The sequence below is a fragment of the Aspergillus lentulus genome, assembly GCF_001445615.1.
Source record: "Aspergillus lentulus DNA, contig: Alt04, strain: IFM 54703, whole genome shotgun sequence".
NCBI classification, from domain to species: domain Eukaryota; kingdom Fungi; phylum Ascomycota; class Eurotiomycetes; order Eurotiales; family Aspergillaceae; genus Aspergillus; species Aspergillus lentulus.
The window spans coordinates 2,259,575-2,275,250 of NW_028322122.1; the positions used below are offsets into that span (position 1 = coordinate 2,259,575).

The window sequence follows — 15,676 nt, forward strand, 5'->3', positions numbered from 1 at the left end:
GTCCACAGTACCAGAAGCACGGTGGACGAGATGGAAGCGCTCAAGAGCAGCATCCGACTTGCGGGGTGGGCTTCATATGGAGCAAGCAAGAACGGTCGGAAGAAAAGGAAAGATAAAAAGGCACTAAAATCGCAAAATGGGCAGCGATGGACACGGAGCAAGAGAAGGAAATGAACAAGTCAAGCCGATTCGGGCCTCAGGCTTGCATTGCACCATGCGACCCACGAGGGAGCGTCTGACCGAATCATCAGCTATCTTTACACCACGATACGCAAGGTTGGAAGAAGATCACCTGTTCTTCTACTAGGGTCACCGATACATTGGTAATCTTAATACGCTTGCTAAGGCTGAAGCTCATGATGCCTGACTTTGGAGGCATCAAGCCTGCCAAAACAGGCATCTAGGGCTTAGGGCGACGGTCAGACCGGTACGGTCCGCGCTAAGACGCCCATAGTTTCAGCCACGCTGCATCACCATTCCTTTGGATCAGGAACCGCGGCTTCAGAATTATGATCCACTTCGGTCGATGGGTAATGTTTCAGGAATTTGAACTTCTGTTCCTAAGTGAGACAGTTGGCCCCTCTTAACATGATCTGTTGTTGTACAATTGAATAGAATTTAATTGCTCGGTAGGTGATAAAGATCAGCCGGAGGGAATTACCGATATTTAGTAATAGCAAAGTCTGAGCAATCAGTTTTTTAAGCAATGTTCTTGACTGTCAAATTCCAAGACTTGCAAGTCCGCATGTGACCAAGAGCATCACTAAAAGGGGGAGGCAAATAAGCTGTGGATCACACCACGTGGAAGACCATTAACCGGGCCACTTAGCGCATCAACATTGCAACAGCCATGGCGTAGGCTTTTTCTTTGGCATTGCCTTGGATGGTTCCCGGAACAGCACTTTTGTCCCAGGCATGATTGCAGCCTTGCATCCTCTGGCACACGATCTGGCGACCTGGTAATTTGGCTATCTTTGCAGCGAGGGCTTCGGCTTCACCGGCCAGCGTGTCGCCAGCCGCTGTCACAACAAGAACACGATCTGGGAACCTCTCGGGCTGCGCATAGCATGGTGAAATACGCGGGTCTCTGGCATCATATGCGGAAGGTACGTAGCACTTGTCGAACAGTCGACTCAAAGGTGGAGGAATGGGCTTCCCTGCCGGATCCGGCGGGCTTTTGGCTCCAGGGTCTGTGTACAAATCGAGCGGTGGGTAGAATGCGAGGAGAGATCGAAATGTCTCTCGTGGGAAGAGCACCGAAGCTGCCGCGATCGCGAGATTCCCTCCAGCGCTGAACCCGGAGATAGCCACTCGAGTCAAATCGAACTTGTCTGGCTGTTGCAGGACCCAGTTGACCGCATCCTCCACGTCGTTAAGCGCCGCTGGAAAAGGATGTTCTGGCGCCAGCCGGTATTGAACGTCCAACACTGTATATTCTGTCTCTCGACTTACTTGCCGACAGAATTCGTCGTCGCTTCCGTGAAGCGGTAACAAGAACCCGCTTCCATGGAAGTTTATGAGGACAGGCGATGGTGACGACGCTGTTGCTGGCCGATAGATGTGAGCCCTCAATTGTCTACCCGCATCTCGCGATTTTATCTGAAGGACATCATCTGGACTTGCAGAGATGCGCTTGCCACGGGTGACAACAGCTCTGATGAGCACCGCCAATAATTTGCGGTAGATGTATATTAGGTACGACATTAATTAATGAAGATAAAAAGCCTGGCAAGGGCAACGACGGGAAGGTCAATTACGTTCTCGATAGGGACATCGATGAAAGTTCCGGACTTGGACTCTTCACGTTAACTGATGGCCGACAACAGAGGGAGGAGAATATGGGTTTGGGAAGAGGACGCCTCTTGATGTCTGCAATATGCTTGAATGTGGCGCTGTAGAGAAAGTATAGGTAATATCGGGCTGGACTCCACTAAGTGTCTTGGTTCAGGAAAGTATCATTGCCAACGAGGAATAAAGGCTCGAGAGAGGTACCGAGGCATCCATCTTTATAAATTCTTTAACATGACTTCATGCCTGCACGATGTCAGGTGCGGGACTACATGATTGGTATCCATGGCACAGGATTAGATTAGGTACAATAATTGAGATTCTACGAAAATCATGCTGATTATGAGATAGCGCAAATATATTGGCGCAATTCGGGTAAATCCATCCCTCCAAGCTTTTGCTTCGGCGTTTGGTCAGCTCCACCATGTTGGATAGCGCGTAGCTCTTGAGAAACCACTCAGGATGCTGCCCCCTGACAAGGATAGACGATGGAGACCGTTGCCTATATATTCTGCCCTGCTCCTTACTCCCCGTCTAGGTTCTAAAAATCTATGACGTTTATAGGTCATCGGTATTAACCCAAGAAGCCAGGCTAGATATAAAAGTTGTAGAGTCGTGAACTCGAGATATATGCCTCTCCAACCATCGGTGGGAGAGTTCCTACTAACCATTTAAGTAATAGCCCAATAATCAATCCTTGGCCAAAGGCGCGTTAGATCGAAGTAGCTCAGCTCTCTTCCAAGAAGATGTTCAGAAAGCTCAGGCTCCCTTCCTAAGAGAATATTCAGACAGAGCCTGTCACCCTTCTAGCGTTTGCTGAAACCCCTAGATCCTGATCAGTTTTCAGTTGAGACAGCGCATCGGAAGGTAGCTGATCGGTTTATACCGGCTTCCATAAGAAACCGTTGCCATGCCTCATGCTCCGGCCCAGCGGATACAGGAAATCCCCCATCAAAATGGTCCAAGTATCAGGAATGTCGGTGCAAAGTGGAGCCATGGTCGTCTGTCAAAAATCGCAACAATTTCCAAATTAGGCCTTAGCCTAGCCCAGGCTGCATGAGATAAACTGCCAGTTATCAATATGTAGAGAGGTATAGAGAGGAATAATAGGGAGATAGCGCTCACGTAGTTGCCTGAGGCCCAATCTGATGTTGGCTCATGTGCCCATGTCACCGAACGCGGTGGAACTAGCATTACTCCGTAGATCCGCAGCCAAGACTGGCCCTCCCCGCTACCAAAGGCTCTCCGAGCACATCCCAAGCCTTCTATTACAACGCACCTGATTGCACGGGAATGGCAACACTTCCGTCATCTCTTCTGTTCCATCGCCATCTAAGGTACTCCGTATACTAAGGTCATCCTAGATATCCCCAAGTATCTTATCACGTTTAAATTCTATTTGATAAGAAGAGATAACCTGCTTATCGCCGCTTAATACGGTGAATGCTCAATCGTACATGAACTAAAAGCCGATCATTGTCGTTTACTCCTTGTATTTGTTGCATACGGATCGGACTCGCAGAAGAATGGCCTTTCATCATCAAGCTGGGGATACTAGATTCACTGTCTTTATCCGTCTTCCATTTCCCAGAGGGGATTTCGTGGACCCTCCTCCTGCAAGTGCCGACGCTGATCAAGCTTACTCTCTCACTGTCGACTGACTTCCCACAGGTGGAATGGAGCGCTGCCAAGGACCAGGCACTCTGGGATATCCTCTCACGTCCAGCCAAAGGGGATGATATAGACTGTGAGACAACCTTTTCAACTTCATCAAAAGTGTTATCATACTAATTCTCTTACAGGGAAAGCACTGTACATCACCATAAATGTAAACATCCATAATCAACATGTGCTAACAAACTGGCCGCTTCCAGAGCGGATAGTTTCGATGTCACACTTCAGTTCCTCCTCCAGCAGGCAGCATGGCTTTATGACCGGCAGCTATCGCAAGTCCGCGCCCAAATGCGCAAAGTGGGCACTACGCACTCTACCTCCCCGTCTCCAGCTCCTGGTTCCATGACCGGAAGCGCAGCTCTAGGAGGCCAACAGCCCAAAGGCATTTCCAGTGCAGGTATATCTTTTCTGAGCCCTGTTCCACGAACAGTACAGTTGATAAGCTCAAGGTCAACGTGCACCCTCTCGTCTTGTCTCACAGCCAAAGGATACATTGCCGCAGCGAAGTAAGTTTTGTCCTTACTGCTCGTCATCAGTACAGTCCGATTATTGATGCACATCTGATGAACGCAGCGCCAGGTCCGCGCCGTACGAGCTCTACATCCACCATTAACCAAATAAAGTGTCAAAAAGAAATGTCTAGAAACGAAACGCCACCAGCTGACACAAAAGACACTAGATGGGAGGGATATGGTCGACGCCCCTCGATAAACAGAAAGGAGCAAGCTGTGCAGGCCTTGCTACAAAAATCACCTACGCTTGAGGAAGAAGACCTCTCAAGTTCGGAGTCGGAGTCTGATTCCGATGGCGATGGTATGCTCAGCAGGACAGGGCCACGGTTTAAGCGCTTTGGCAAACTCTCAACTCATCGGCCCGGCCTGAGAGATGACGAAGAAGACGAAGATGAATCTCCCGCCTTCCTGCCTTTGGCTCGTGAGTCGGAAGAGGCTCGACGCGCGCCCTCCCGACAAGATCTGAACGCCACACTTCGTTTGGAAGCAGAGCATGCCGCGGCCCAACGGAGGCGCTTGACAGAACAAGAGAGCATTACAAGAAAGCCAATCACAGCAGAGTCATCAACAAGCTCTGTTAGCTCCGGGCCGACTGTTCCTTTACGGCAAGGAGATGGTGGTCGGGCCTTACATCAATCAGGTGGAGCTTTCGGCCCCCAAAGAACGGCCGAACCAGCCCGATCAAGTCCTAGGAGATCAATTGCTTCTGGGAAGGACGCTAGCGATACACCTAGCATGGGAAGTAGTTTCAGTGATCTCGACGGTAAGCTCGATCGGATTTCCATTACAATTTTGAGTGTTCGCTCCTAACTATTGCCTGAGCAGACGCCAGCGTCACACAGTCGGCACTTGAAGAGGCCCTAATGAGTAACATGCAACACGGAGGAATGGCAAGCCGCATGAGTACTATCAGTCAAGCGCTACGAAGCCGCTATCTGTAGACGGAGTGCTCCAGGTCGGACATTGTATGCTGTCGGGCAAGATTGGAATACTAGTTGAATGAGCTTGTATCCAGCTCCGCATGATGTGCGCTAGATGCTAACTCGATACCTATCATGAATCAAAACACTTCTACAAACGCTCCCTACCTTCATTGCTTGAATCTTTTCGAGAGCTATCACGTGAATGCGCAACCAGCTGACGTCAGTCGGAGTGCTTCAAAGGCGGTGACAAAGAGAAGCCGAAACCCTCATCATCAGCCTCGGCGCAAGCAGCTGAGGAGCCGACAATTTATCTCCGTGTTCTGCAGTACTGGCAAATTAACAGGTCATATTTCTGACCTACAGTCCTCTGAAGCTCGGGTCATAGGGATTTAAAAATTGGCGCATAATAAGTTTCGGCGACAGGATTGGAAGTCTACCAGGTACATTACTGATCACTTGATGTCGGATTAATGGAGGGGTATCCTGTTGGGGTCACCCGCTCAGGCTAACTGATTTCTCTGCTGGTTGAGGAACAGAGTCCCATCCATGCAGCGCCGATAACAGGTACCTTTGAGAACTTCGGGCTTCCTCTGATTCCTTTTTATTAACTCCGCCCAACCGTATTCGTTCTTTGCGAGTCATCGTACCGAGTTGAGCTCTCTCAGTCAACATCAGCCCCGGAATCGTACTCGAGGTCTTAGGGGTCTTAATTGAAGTTAAATTGATCTGCTTTGCACTGCTTAGACGGGATTGATTTCTTAGCTATAGAGTGCCGTGCGATCTATAACCTTTGAGAGAATTGGCGCGGTTTCGCAGACAAGCCCATTGACAATGGCGGCAGCAACAACAGAGGAAATGACCCCTGCAGAGCAAGAGTCGGTCTATTTCAACAACTACCCACCTCCTAAGAACCTCCCGAAACATGAAGCCCTTGCCAGAGCGTTTATCGAATATCACACCGAAGCGAACAGGCGGCTGGTCCTGGTTACGTCCGGAGGCACAACTGTTCCCCTCGAAAACCAGACGGTGCGATTTATAGACAACTTCTCGGCTGGAACCAGAGGTGCAACTTCCGCCGAGTATTTTCTCCAAGAAGGCTACGCGGTGATTTTCCTTCACCGGCAATTCAGTCTGCTACCATATTCACGGCATTATAGCCACTCGACGAACTGCTTCTTGGACTTTATGGATGAGGCGCCACCGTCCAGCTCGTCCGAATCTCCAAATCCAGGTTATGGTCCCATAGTGGTGCGCAGTGAATATCAGGACCAGATGCGGGACGTTTTGCGGAAATACCGCTATGCCAAACAAAACAACTTGTTGTTGCTTCTGCCATTTACCACGATTTCGGAGTACTTATTCGAGTTGCGAATGCTGGCCAAGTTGATGAGACCACTAGGACCCAATGCATTATTCTACCTAGCCGCGGCCGTCAGCGACTTCTTCATTCCTCGAGAGCGGATGGCAGAGCACAAGATTCAGTCCTCCGAGCTTCCCGCACACCTGGACAATTCAAATTCGGTCGCGGGATCGGAAATATACACAGGTGGCCTGGAAACCCAGGCAGGGAACAGCAAGAAACTCGTGATCGGTCTGGACCCGGTGCCCAAGTTTCTGCATCGACTGGTGGACGGCTGGGCGCCTGATGGAAGTATGGTTGTCTCCTTCAAGCTGGAAACGGATCCCAATCTGCTTGTCTATAAGGCGCAGACGGCGCTGAAGCGGTACTCACACCATCTGGTTATTGGCAACCTCCTATCCACACGTAAATGGGAAGTCGTTTTTGTGACGCCAGATCCTCCCTACGAGCGCTGGATTCGGGTTCCCAAGACGAGACGTAGCAAGAGCATCTCTGGTGCGGAAGATCAGGTGGGCCTGGCAGAGGCAAGGAAAGCGGGCGAGTCGGTGAACCGTCCCAGTGGGGAAGCCCGAGAGGGCAACGAGCAGAAACCAACAAGTGTTAACACCGCGGATGGAGTGGAGATTGAGAGTCTGATCATACCTGAGCTGGTGAAGCTACATTCAAACATGATTGCCAAACAGCAGGCAAAGCAACAGTCATGATACCTGAAGATGTCACCACAACAAAACCAATTTATATTCCATAGATATCCTCCCGATCAACTGTTAATGTCAATGTCGACTTCATAATCTGATACCATTGCTCCTTATTGAGAGTCACTCCATGTCAAATTCTTGGCGTCGACGATCTGCCCCATCGTCCCATACAATCGATAGATTTGGCAATTAGCTCTGGTTGCTCTGGCTAGTCAACATTCCACAGTCTGCCCGGACGACAGTTCACGGTACATTCATAATAGGGGAGCACAACAGGGTCGCATGTGAGATATAATGAAGAAGAGAGATAGATGACTGGCTGTACCTCAATCAAGCCTTGTGACAGTTTCACAGCGTGGCAGATATTAAGCCATTCTTAAAAAGCAACTAACGTTGACCCCACGGTTTTTCCCAGGGGTTTCAGCTGGCCGAAGCGCAACACATACGCGTCATTGACGGTTGCTTAGATCTTCTTACTATCGGTGGGCTGATCGTCCTCGCTACTACGTTGTTCTTCATCTTCTCAACCTAGGCACCTTCTGAAGCTGCTGTTTGAAAACGTGCGAGTTCCGTCACCAGCTCCGCCTCGTCCCTTTTCTTCCTTCCGCTTCCTCCCTAAAATCCTGCGACAGATCCGACAATATTGATCACTCAGCCTGAGATCTGAACTCGAGAGAAGATATGAGAAAATACTAAAGGGAAGACCGATGATGGTTAAGAGTGTCTTTGGCAAGTTGAGCGCTCGTCCTTACTAGCGCTCTTCGTTTCGCGCTTCATCCCCTCAGCTGAATCTCCTCCGCACGAGGCTACAACTTATCCTCTTCCAACCCTCCCAGCTTTGGCTGGACTCGCGAGAATGCTCATCCCGCTCCGTTACCGTCGTCGCATTACTCTGGTTTCTGTGGTGCTCGGACTGTTCCTTATATACCACTTCATTTCGATCAGACCGAACCTCCCGCGACCGTTGTCAACCGTCCGCAGCAACTTACAGCAGCAACAACAACCAAAACAGAAGCCGGATACTCATTCCGACTGCCCCCTTCTTCCCGGCATCGAAGATGTCCTGGTGGTAATGAAGACCGGCGTGACCGAAGCTCTAGACAAAGTCCCCGTGCACTTCGAGACCACCCTGCGCTGCATCCCCAACTACGTGATCTTCTCCGACTTCGAGGAAGAAATCGCCGGCGTGCGCATACACGATGCCTTACGCAACATGGACCCCGAAGTGAAACGCACTGTTCCCGACTTCGACCTCTACAACCGGCTGCAGAAGCTCGGCAGAAAGGGTCTGGGAACGCAGGATTTCGCCGACGAGGCCAACTCGGCCATTGGGAAACCCAACAACCCGGGCTGGAAACTGGACAAGTGGAAATTCCTCCCCATGGTCCGGGAGACACTACGCTACAAGAATGACGCAAAGTGGTACGTCTTCATGGAGGCCGACACCTACTTCGCCTGGCCCACGCTTCTGGAATGGCTGTCGAACTACGACCCCCAGAAGCCGCTCTACATCGGCACCGAGACCCAGATCGCGGACGTCATCTTCGCGCACGGCGGGTCCGGCTTCATTATCTCCCACCCTGCCCTGCAGCTCGCGGTGGACGAGTACGCCGCCCGCAGCGTCGAGCTCGACATGTTCACCGACGAGCACTGGGCCGGCGACTGCGTCCTCGGCAAGGTCCTGCTGGACGCCGGCGTCCCACTAACGTATTCGTGGCCTATCCTGCAAAACTCGAACATCGGCGAGCTCGATCCCTTCACAGCGGGCTTCTACCGCCAACCTTGGTGCTTCCCCGCCGTCGCGTTCCATCACCTCTCCTCACAGGACATCCGAAACCTGTGGGAATTCGAGCAGCGACGATGGAAGGTAAGATCACTCCTCGCCATTGCAGCGCTCAATAAAGATGAACAACTGCTAAAAGGCTTTCCTAGTCGCACAAGCGCCTCCTTCTACACTCAGACGTCTTCAAAGAGCTCATTTACCCCGAACTCTCCAACGTCCGCGACGGTTGGGATAATCTTTCCGGCGAGGAACACGCCTCCGTCAACACATTCCAGGAATGCCAGTCTACATGTCTCAATGATTCCACCTGTGTCCAATTCGCACTTCGCGCGGGCTCCTGTTTCACCGGCAAGACGCCTAGGCTTGGTGTGGGGAACACCGCCGTGCGATCGGGCTGGGTTATGAAGCGGATCGAGAGAATGATGGAGTCGGCGCCTTCATGTCCGAAGCCGGATTTCGGTCTATGACGCCGACAACATGGCGATGAGATGGTAAAGGCTGAGCCTATCATCTTGAAATCCCTGTATCACTAGAGTCTGTATTTCCTAGCTCCTCGTGCTAGCTCTTATCTTTGCTATCTTGCACAGCGTCAGATTATACATTGGGCAGGCGTCTCTGGTGGGAAAGTATTGGGTTCAACAGGTTATACTATACTATTTCCTTAAACAGGCATACTGTTCATTGAATTGATTCTTCGTTCCGTTTCCTCATTCACAACTGTATACAATCTCTATTTCAAAGTCGGTTTGTGTCCGAAAACAGGACGTGTGTCCGCATGCCTTACCAAATCAATACGAGCAGCAGACCACTAAGGACTGGATCTTGCGGTCAACCGACCATCAGTGGTGGACTGCTAGGGTCCTCAAGGCACTGGTCGATCCGCATGATGGTCAAGTTCATTGCCTTGACAAAGCGAATAACCTGTGGGAAGTACTTGACCGTGCTTGGCTTTAGGTAATGCATCACAGCCAGGTTGCCCCCGCGCCTCACATCTCGATAGAAAGCCTCCAGCTGTCTCTCCGGAGTTTCGGTATCGCCCCAGAGCCAGTCCTCAATGTCCACACTCCAGTTGACAATCTGAGGATCGGAGGTATACACTGCAAGCCGTTGTCGGGTTCTGGAGCCAATGGTTCCAAATGGTGGCCGGAAGTAGCGAGCTGCTGAAGGCTTAGTTGACAGATTAGGCCAAAGCTCCGTACAAGGTCACCTACACTCAACTCCCAGGAAACTCCCGAACGCTCGGATGTTCCTGATAATCTCATCGTCGATGTCTTCGATGGCTTGCAAACCTTCCATCCTTCCACCCTTGTCAGCGCTGGTAAACAGGTTTTGCAAGGGAGCTCACTTTCGATGTGTATTCGAGTGGAGGGCAATTTGATGGCCTCTCCTTAGCATTTCCCGGTACACTTGTGTGAAATTGGTTTCCTCATCTCGGAGTCCGGCTCCGACAACGAAGAAAGTCACCAGAATGTTCTCCTTCTCCAGGATATCCATGACCTCTTGGGCGAAGCGTGGTTGCCCATCGTCTATGCCAAAAGCGAAGGAATTGGGCCTTGTGCATCTAAGAACCATCCTACCGTTGGCTAGCCTGTTTGGCACTCGAAGACCCATTGGAAGCTCCGGCACAATTTCCACCTTGTATAATGTCAAGCTTTCCTTGGAGTAGAATCCATTGAAGGATACCGACAAGACTCTGGATTGATCAATGTGGAAATGTGAAAGAGGCACGTGTATCTCATTGCCACTGGTATACCTGGCCGCCTCCACTGAATCCCACGTCTCGGGGTATGGTTTCCGATAAGGGTCACAGTCCTCATTGTTCTGGTTGAGCGAGATGCTGAACTTGTTTGTTCCCGAAAACACAATATGAAGGTACTGGTCGCTGTAGGGGAGGAAGCTGAAGCATTCCGCTGCCGCTAGCTGAGTGTGATAGTTGTGGTCGGGATCTGTTGGAAAGAATCGCACGTAACCATCGCCATACTCAATGGGTAGACCTTCTCCCGCCCCGTGCCAGAATCCGAGATTGTTCCGCCATGTGTCGTTGAAAGTATCTATGACCAGCGGTGGTTCGTGGCCTAGTCCGTTAAGCAGAGACACTTTCCTGGTGTTGCGGGTGTTGTCGTTCGACTGTAGTTCGGCATGCTGCTGGCATGGAGGAATATTTGTGTCCTGTGTAGATGTGATGGATGGACTGGCAATAACCAGACTAATTAGGGAGACTATGCTTATCAGCCCGGCCAATTTGAGATGGCCCTGCAGATCCATCGCGGCCATTGAAGATGATGTTCTGGGATTAAAGGTACTGAGCGCTTGTCAAAGGATAATGATGCTCGAAGTTCCTGAGTCCGAACAGACACTGGGGATAAGAAGTACGATATCCTAGGACTGTGGAGGATGGAAAGAGAAGGCCAGGAGGAATTGCAATGACTGCGTCTTGTTGGTGTGCATCTACGAGAAAGGAAAGAACCAACTACCTTATGCCCCAGAAAGGGAGCTGCGCTCCCTTCCTCACTGGAGGGACCATACGGTATACTTGGGGCCAATCTACTCAGGTTGAATCACAAATATCGAAATAAGTCAAGTCATTATTCATCAAAATATGGTCTGTCCGAACAAGATACTAGCTAGCCATCCTTTTAACGGTCCCTAGACTCCTCGAAGATCCTGCGAAAATCTAAACAGATTTATCATCGTACCCCCAAAGGTCAGAGTTGGAGATAATCCGTCAATAATCTTCACTGAACTTCCGAGGTATGGCCAAGGTCCAAAAAGACAGCCTGCCAGTGAAGGACCACCATACTACGGCAAGCAAGAGTGATGTACCTTACAATACAGAGAACCCTGCTCCGCACTGAAGGTATGAGATCGAGTGGCGTCAGCCATCCCCTTGCCTGGTCAAAGCGTGAAGGGACAGTGATCCGGCCAGAGAGACTCCTACCCAGTCTCAGTCACCCATCAAGCGCAAGCTCAACCGCGCGACAGCTCCATCGAGAGACAGAGAGGGCCAAGGAAGGGTGGACCTCTTGCTTCAAATCACTCCCAGCCGGTAGAGACAGGGGCATCGTCGTTGGAGGATTCCATGGGAATGCCACCCCAGCCAGTTCCGGCATCAGGGTTGTTGGTGTTCGCATTGTCGTCCCCATCGTCAGCCTCATCATCTGTATCGTCGTCGAACTTCACCACCTCATCGGCAGGCTTGTAGGACTCAAGAAAATCGGGGACTTTCTGGCCTGTTTCAATCAAGATCTTCACGAGGTCGGGGGCAATATCGGAGTTTCTGTCATTGTAGAAGGAGGTTGCAAGGCCTTCGTTGCCAATGCGTGCAGTACGCCCTGTGGACCGTTAGCTGGCAGCCCAAGATAGTGTACGTGACTGATGTGCTCACCGATACGATGAATGTACTCAGTGATGCCACCATGCGTGGCACTAGGTAAGTCAAAGTTGACAACGTGCATAACATTCTTGATATCCAGTCCACGAGCCGAGACGCCAGTGGCCACCATGATAGGGCATCTAGCACTACGGAAGGAACGCCTGTTGGACGGGTTAGCACTAGCTTTCGCTTGCTTAAAGAGAAGTGAACTCACAGAGCATCCTCACGTTCGCGCTGAGTCCGATCGGAATGGATAGAGGTGCTCGGAAGACCCATGTTGTATAGAAAGTCATCCAGGAAATCGGCCTGGGTCTTCGTGTTGACAAAAATCAAGGTCCGCGATGGCGGCATCGCCAGCAGAAGGTCGTAGAGGCATTGCTTTTTAAGGTGATCCTCGGCATAGATGATCTATACATTTTCAGTAATGCTCCCGTCTCGGTTCGAGCCTCCAATTTACTTACGGTCTGATCGACGTTTATGTGGGTGCTGCCGGGACGTCCAATGCGGATACGAACATGGTCTTCTGCGAGGAATTTGCGGGCCAAACGACGACATTCGCGGTTGAAGGTTGCAGAGAACATCATGTAACGATGGTCTGCATCCTCGTTCACGTCTTCTGGAAGTCAGCATGGCATTACAGAAAGGGATAAACCGTGATTTCATACCTCCACCAGACATGATTTTTGTAAAGTCGGATTCCCAGTCGGAGAGAAGCAGCTCATCGGCTTCATCGATGATGGTATACCTTACAAAAATAATTAGTTTGTAAGTAAATGATTTAGCGGATATTACTTACTTGACCCGGCGAAGGGAAAGGACATGAGGCTTGTCCATAAAGTCCAGCAGTCTGCCAGGAGTACCGATGAGAATGTCACAGCCCTTCTGGAGCTCCTCACGCTGCTCACGCACGGGAGCACCACCATAAACGACACAGGGGCGCAACATAGAGCGATAGCATAGACGACGAGCCTCGTCGAAAATCTGAGTGGATAGTTCTCTGGTTGGCGCAACGATAAGCACCAGTGGCTCGGCACGAACAGCATCGACCGAAGGATCAAAGCCGTTGGCCAAGTTAGGACGGGGGGCTGCTAGCTTTTTTGCCTTGCCCATAAGCTGGGAAAGCACGGGAATCAGAAAAGCGGCCGTTTTACCAGAACCTAACTCGTTGATTTTGTTATTCAATCGTCTTAGATGAGGGGTATCAGCTCTCACACTCACCCGTCTGGGCAATGGCAATCAGATCATGACCGGTAAGAACAGCAGGAATGGCGTAGGCCTGGATAGGCGTGGGGACCTCATAGTTGCACAGACGAATGTTCTCGCGCATGATAGGATGGAGACCAGCGTCGTCAAACTTGGAGTCGTCAAATACTGAGTACGGATATAGCATAGGATGGCAACAGCTTACGTTCTTGACTGGGTTAGGGCGCTCTCTACTTTCGGCGATGACATCGATCTTCTGTAGACTTCGCAGGGTCAGCTGGAAACTTCTCATTGGTTAAAGAAGGATATTCACTGACTTGCCGATTTTGAGGCCAGCACGATTGATGAACTCGTTACGGAACAACATATCCTCGAGTTCTTTGTTGGGAGGACCGACATCACCAAACTCATCGTTCCATTCATACTTAGCAGCTTTGGCAGCCCACTCCGGGATTTCACTTTGTTCAGTGACCTCTTCCGGCTTCTCAGCAGGACCAGTGTTGTACTTGGCGTAGTCGTACTGCTCGGGTGGAACCCATCCCTTCTCGCGAGCGAGATTGGAAGCTTCGACGTTTTTGTTTGTCTTTTCGTCGGTCACTTCTTTGAGCGCGTTGCTCATGTCCGTGACATCGAAGTTATCCATTCTGACAAGCGGATTGATACTTAGAAGTCAGAAGGCGTATGGAAGCCTAGAACGCGTAAAGATGTCAGGAAATTCCTATAAATCAGAACCAAAGAGGCCAATGACTCAATGCTTGCTCGAGATATGACAAGAGGACTTGGCCACAGGGAAAGAGAAGCAATGCACGCTGAGTAGGAAATGATGATACAGGGTGATGATAAGAGAGATATGAAGAGAGAGAACAGTTGAGCGCAACAAAGCAACGGAGGAACCTCATCTAACAGAAACCACTTACTGTACTGGTAGAAGACGGTCAGGAGACTGATGACAATCCACACGCAGAGGGCAGAGCACTGTATGAGCTTGTTCACAGAGGAGAGATGAGGAGGAAAGAAGGAGATAGAATTTCTCTCAGAGAAGGATGGGAGATGGAAGAAATCAAAACAAACACAACCTACAGAAGCTACCGGAATAGTAGAGAGCAGAGTCGCCGACTAAGCGGACCCGTCACCCAACCTGAAGCGCCCTGGTGATGCGGCTCTTTCTTCTGTCAATTGCTCTGTGTCTGTTTGAATGCGATTGTCTGCATTGCTAGCTGAAAGAAGAGAAAGCTACTACTAGAGTGTAAGATCTGGAGCAGCTGGAGGAGGCAAAGGAAATTGTAGAAAGCAATGTCTCAGTTAGGAATATAGCCAACGCAGTGAGCTCTACATCATTCAAAGACTGCGGGCCCAACTCGCTATACGTGGTCCTGGACTACTGTGAATATAGGGAAATAGAGGAATAGAAGACTCATTAAGGCTCTCATAGGCACCATAGCTGGTTGATGCTTCCAAAAGTCTTTTGCGCTACACTGACAACCGGTACGATACGTAGAAGAACTCAGGACAGCAGAAGATGGAGGAGAATAGATAATCAAATCGGACGACTGATGATCTTGCCAAATGTTGTTAACCTGCATCTATATGCAGGTAGCCTTCTGTTTCGTTTACACGGGGGTTGGCATGTCTTTGGCTCTTCAAACAGTATTTCGATCTGCAGTTCAATACAGTAGAGAACACAGCCTGTATTCCTCGTACGCGTAGAGTTTATCCTATGACTGGTCTGCATCTGCTAGTATTCCAGCAAACGAGGGAGCAAACCAAATACGGTGTTCAGTCCTGGGAGGAGAGCAATTGGCGTTATTCTCCCTCGTTCCGCTGCTCCAAATATCTTCACTGCACATATTCTTTGACTTATATAGGACTTGTATATACCAGACAAGAAATCATGGCTAAAAGCTCCTGGTAAGTTGAACGGACTATGATCTCTGCTTCGTCGGATATTTCCTGGGAAGAATATATACAGTTACATGATGCTGCCATTAGTTGCTTCAACAAAATTGGACCAACTAGAAACAGTATTCTAGTTAGCACGTTAAGCAGATCAAATTCTCATCGAATCTGAGAACAATTTCCACGCTGCTTATGATCTACTGAGGTATCCCGGCTTAGATTGGGGGTGGTAGTTCCCATGTGCAATCCGAGAAGCCACGAATGTAGATAAGGTAGTCGGGTTTGATGCCTCAGGCCTTCGAAACAAGACCAATCGGCGATAGACGTCATTGAACTAGTAGCAGAAGGATAGGACCACATCCTTAACGGATCGATCACTATCTATTTACTCCGTATGATCGGCCAAAAATGACATTCCCAATTCAGCAGCTCTCCGACAATACCCATCTAGAGCTCGGTGGCAGTT

At 50.1% G+C, this 15,676-nt stretch overlaps 6 protein-coding genes across 6 annotated transcripts; 3 read left to right on the plus strand and 3 right to left on the minus strand.

Annotated features, from left to right (window-relative positions):
- Window positions 1-825: 825 nt before the first annotated feature.
- On the minus strand, window positions 826-1,704 carry ALT_2036 (putative esterase/lipase; the record flags this gene model as incomplete). The annotated part of the gene is made up of 1 exon (XM_033557949.2): window positions 826-1,704. One exon carries the CDS (start codon window positions 1,702-1,704, stop codon window positions 826-828), a length of 879 nt encoding a protein of 292 aa, XP_033413840.2.
- A 1,040-nt stretch (window positions 1,705-2,744) lies between these two features.
- On the plus strand, window positions 2,745-4,915 carry ALT_2037 (autophagy-related protein 29; the record flags this gene model as incomplete). The annotated part of the gene is made up of 7 exons (XM_033557948.2): window positions 2,745-2,753; window positions 3,460-3,535; window positions 3,591-3,600; window positions 3,663-3,859; window positions 3,912-3,968; window positions 4,042-4,737; window positions 4,800-4,915. The coding sequence occupies 7 exons, from the start codon at window positions 2,745-2,747 to the stop codon at window positions 4,913-4,915; spliced, it is 1,161 nt and encodes a 386-aa protein (XP_033413839.2).
- Window positions 4,916-5,728: 813 nt separating this feature from the next.
- On the plus strand, window positions 5,729-6,961 carry ALT_2038 (phosphopantothenate--cysteine ligase CAB2; the record flags this gene model as incomplete). The annotated part of the gene is made up of 1 exon (XM_033557947.1): window positions 5,729-6,961. One exon carries the CDS (start codon window positions 5,729-5,731, stop codon window positions 6,959-6,961), a length of 1,233 nt encoding a protein of 410 aa, XP_033413838.1.
- Window positions 6,962-7,811: 850 nt separating this feature from the next.
- ALT_2039 (glycosyltransferase family 31 protein) lies at window positions 7,812-9,205 on the plus strand (the record flags this gene model as incomplete). Its single annotated transcript, XM_033557946.2, has 2 exons — window positions 7,812-8,822; window positions 8,888-9,205. 2 exons carry the CDS (start codon window positions 7,812-7,814, stop codon window positions 9,203-9,205), a joined length of 1,329 nt encoding a protein of 442 aa, XP_033413837.2.
- Window positions 9,206-9,566: 361 nt separating this feature from the next.
- ALT_2040 (polysaccharide deacetylase family protein) lies at window positions 9,567-11,012 on the minus strand (the record flags this gene model as incomplete). Its single annotated transcript, XM_089599247.1, has 5 exons — window positions 9,567-9,898; window positions 9,950-10,035; window positions 10,084-10,264; window positions 10,316-10,431; window positions 10,492-11,012. The coding sequence occupies 5 exons, from the start codon at window positions 11,010-11,012 to the stop codon at window positions 9,567-9,569; spliced, it is 1,236 nt and encodes a 411-aa protein (XP_089456393.1).
- Window positions 11,013-11,771: 759 nt separating this feature from the next.
- Window positions 11,772-13,957, minus strand: ALT_2041 (DEAD/DEAH box helicase; the record flags this gene model as incomplete). The annotated part of the gene is made up of 9 exons (XM_033557944.2): window positions 11,772-12,070; window positions 12,124-12,272; window positions 12,326-12,519; window positions 12,573-12,724; window positions 12,777-12,856; window positions 12,908-13,268; window positions 13,330-13,465; window positions 13,520-13,577; window positions 13,632-13,957. 9 exons carry the CDS (start codon window positions 13,955-13,957, stop codon window positions 11,772-11,774), a joined length of 1,755 nt encoding a protein of 584 aa, XP_033413835.1.
- Between the last annotated feature and the right edge of the window lie 1,719 nt (window positions 13,958-15,676).